The following is a 3,042-nucleotide window of genomic DNA, read 5'->3' as shown; positions in this document are numbered from 1 at the left end:
GCTGACAACAAACGGCATGCGAACTCAATATAAAAGAAGCGAGTATAGTTATTCTCGTCCAACCAAACCACACATAACAGGTTTTTCCAACAAGATAAATTCATGACTCAGGTACCAGTAATTCAAACAAACATACTGATATAATTCAACAGAAATATGCGATTCTAGCAGGTAGCGGCAAAACTAATTGGGCCTTGGTGTCGCCCACTCGACTCGGAGGATAAGGTTGTCATAACCATACCCGTTGAGCTTGTTGATGGCCTTCTCGGCGTCCTCTCTGTGAACAAAGTTGACAAACCCAAACCCCCTGCTCGACCCAGTCTTCTGATCCACCGCGACGTAGACACGGCTGACAGGGCCAAAGGCACGGAAGAGCTCAAGGAGGTCAGGCTCGCGGGTGTCCTCCGAGAGGTTGGTCACACGGACGGAATTCTCGTCGTTCCTGCGGCGCATCGAGTCTCCAGTCCTATCAGCACCTCCTCTCATGGTTGGAGGAACATATGCTCCCTTAGCAGGACCACCTGGTGCAGGAGGGCCATCTGACGTTGGAGGCCTGTCCGTGAAAGTTTCAGTCGGTGGTGCCAGGTCCTTGTACGGACACTTTGAGGTCCAGTGATCGCCCTTCTTCCCACAGGTTCTGCAAACCATGAGAACAGCACCTCCCTTGCTCGCCATAGCCAGCGGATCACCAGATGCAGCTGACTCCTCAGCTTTGCTCCCTACAATTAACTCGAGCGTCAGCAAACAAGAACTAAAAGTTCAAAACAGACTGGTTTTAAGGCCTCATAACATCTGACACAAAAAAAGATGGATTCATCATCATACTGTCAGCTCATGTAAGTTGTAACACAAGAATCCTTCGACATATACTGAATTAGTGCTCCAGTAGCATCATACATCTGAATCACAATCATTGAACTATGAAATGGAATCTGAGCCTTTGAGCACGATTTCATAAGATGGGTATTGAGTACGTACCAAAAAAGCATGTAAGCCAATATAAGGATGAAGAGTAGGTGAGAATGAAAATGCTAATTTTAATCAGTGTTCCATGAAACAATTATTGCATCTCATTCAATAGGAATCATGTTCCAATTTACAGCTCCTACTACCAGGGGCGGACGGACAGGGGGGAGGCAAAGTGGGCTATGCCCCCCCCCCTCAATTTTTAAAACCCTTATACTAATGTTAAGTATGGAAAAAAAATAGAAAATTGGATGCACCAAAACAGTCTCGTACGTCTGGGTTTCCTCCACGGATCGGCTCAATCCTCCCACCTTTTGTCCTCAGTCTCGGCCTAGTCCTAACATCTATCTATCCGGCTCCATTCTTTCCAACATCACCCGAGCTAATCCGCCCAGTCTAGTCCTCACATCTATCTATCCGGCTCCATTCTTTCTGACATCGCCCGAGCCAATCCGCCATAACATCCCGTTCCCGATGCCGCCATAAATAGTTGATGATTATTGCTCCTCTTTATTTAGATAAATGAGGAGATTTTTTAACCGGTTTTAAGGGGTTCCACGACCGGTGGTTAGGACAATACCAATGTGAACGACTCGTCTATTGCACAAATAAGAATTTCAGAACAACCAAGTGTTGGAAGGGCATTTAATCTAGATGAAATAGTTCCGTATTTGGCAATTTAGTGACTAAATTGAAATAAATGGAGGGACTAAAAATTAGTCCCTACAAAGCAAACACCCCCTAAAAACACAAATTAATGATGAGATCATTATTCGACGATTGATGATGAGATCAATATTTGACGATTTTAACGTCTCAAAACTAGAAGGATACAATTGCCTCGGTCAGCAAGAACTAAGCGATATGTTTGCTTTTTTTGTTTACATAGTTTCTTTCTTTGTACATTCGTGTATTGATATGAAACTTGAATTCTATGCAACAGTAGTTTCCTATGGTCTTGTTTGATTTTGTGTGTGATTTTTTGGCCCCCCATGAGTTCTCATCCTGCGTGCCACTGCCTACTCCCCTCTCCCATGTACCTAGACTAGGACAGGATTAACAGAGCGATCGAAACATCCCAAAATTAATTTCACAAAATATCTACCTACAACTGTAGAGCTAAGAAATTAATCAAAAGGTTCGACCAGCTAGCAATCGAACGAACATACGACAAATTAATCCAAAGATTCGACCAGCTAGCAATCGAACGAACAGACGACGAGGATATTGGAGATGGAGGTATGTAGACCTGGGGCGCGGGGGCGCTCGAGGAGGATCTCCTCGGTGGAGACCATGGTGAGCCTGGAGCCGGCGTCCTCCTTGAGGGCGTCCCCAAACTTAGGCCACTGGCGGCGCTCGATGGCGCTGCGGGAGAGGCGCGCCCGAGCGAGTTTGCGGACGCGGGTGGTGGTCGTGACCCGGACCTTGTTGCCGTCGTCGTCGAAGCGGTACTCGATGACCTTCTTGAGGCCGTTCTCGTCGGGTCCGACGACGACGCGGGGCGGGAGGAGGAAATCGAGGTCCCCGCCATCGTCCTCCTCCAGCTCCCCCCACCGGATCTTCTGCTGCGCCGCCATGGTGCGTGTGCTAGGGTTTGGGATTTGGGTGCCGCCCGGTGCGTTGAGCGGAGTGGTGCCTGCCTGGGTCGGTCGCGTCTTCGGCTTGTAAAACGGGTGGCCCGAAAGGCCTTATGTAGGGGGTGGAAACTAGCGTTAACAAAACCGTATTTTATTTAGTTCCTTACTAGAGATGACATCCTCGATTCCCTTCCAGGAATTCCTTCGTTGGAATAGGAATATGAAAAATATAAATAGGAAAAATTCATTCCTCGACGGTTAAACAGGGATGAGAACGGGAAGCATTCACCATATCCGTTTTTCCTGAGAACCCGTTAAAGTTTTGGGTTTTTTTAAGCTGGTGCACTTTAAAAAAACCCAATTTTCATGTGACGATGTTTTTATATTAGTTAATAATAAAATAAATAATTATATTGTTAAGAAACCACTAATTATACCTAGACAGAGAAACACGCGAGATCCGCCATCCTCCCTACATTTTCTGGTGCTTCGACGTGCC

At 46.5% G+C, this 3,042-nt stretch overlaps 1 protein-coding gene across 1 annotated transcript; it reads right to left on the bottom strand.

Annotated features, from left to right (window-relative positions):
• On the bottom strand, window positions 1-2,620 carry LOC100192580 (uncharacterized). The gene is made up of 2 exons (NM_001137795.1): window positions 2,216-2,620; window positions 1-719 (listed from the first exon to the last, which is right to left on the bottom strand). The coding sequence occupies exons 1-2, from the start codon at window positions 2,541-2,543 to the stop codon at window positions 184-186; spliced, it is 864 nt and encodes a 287-aa protein (NP_001131267.1). The 5' UTR covers window positions 2,544-2,620; the 3' UTR covers window positions 1-183.
• Between the last annotated feature and the right edge of the window lie 422 nt (window positions 2,621-3,042).

Source organism: Zea mays, chromosome 4, assembly GCF_902167145.1.
Source record: "Zea mays cultivar B73 chromosome 4, Zm-B73-REFERENCE-NAM-5.0, whole genome shotgun sequence".
NCBI lineage: Eukaryota > Viridiplantae > Streptophyta > Magnoliopsida > Poales > Poaceae > Zea > Zea mays.
The sequence above is the reverse complement of the archived record's forward strand: the minus strand, read 5'-3'. Positions and strand labels throughout refer to the sequence as shown.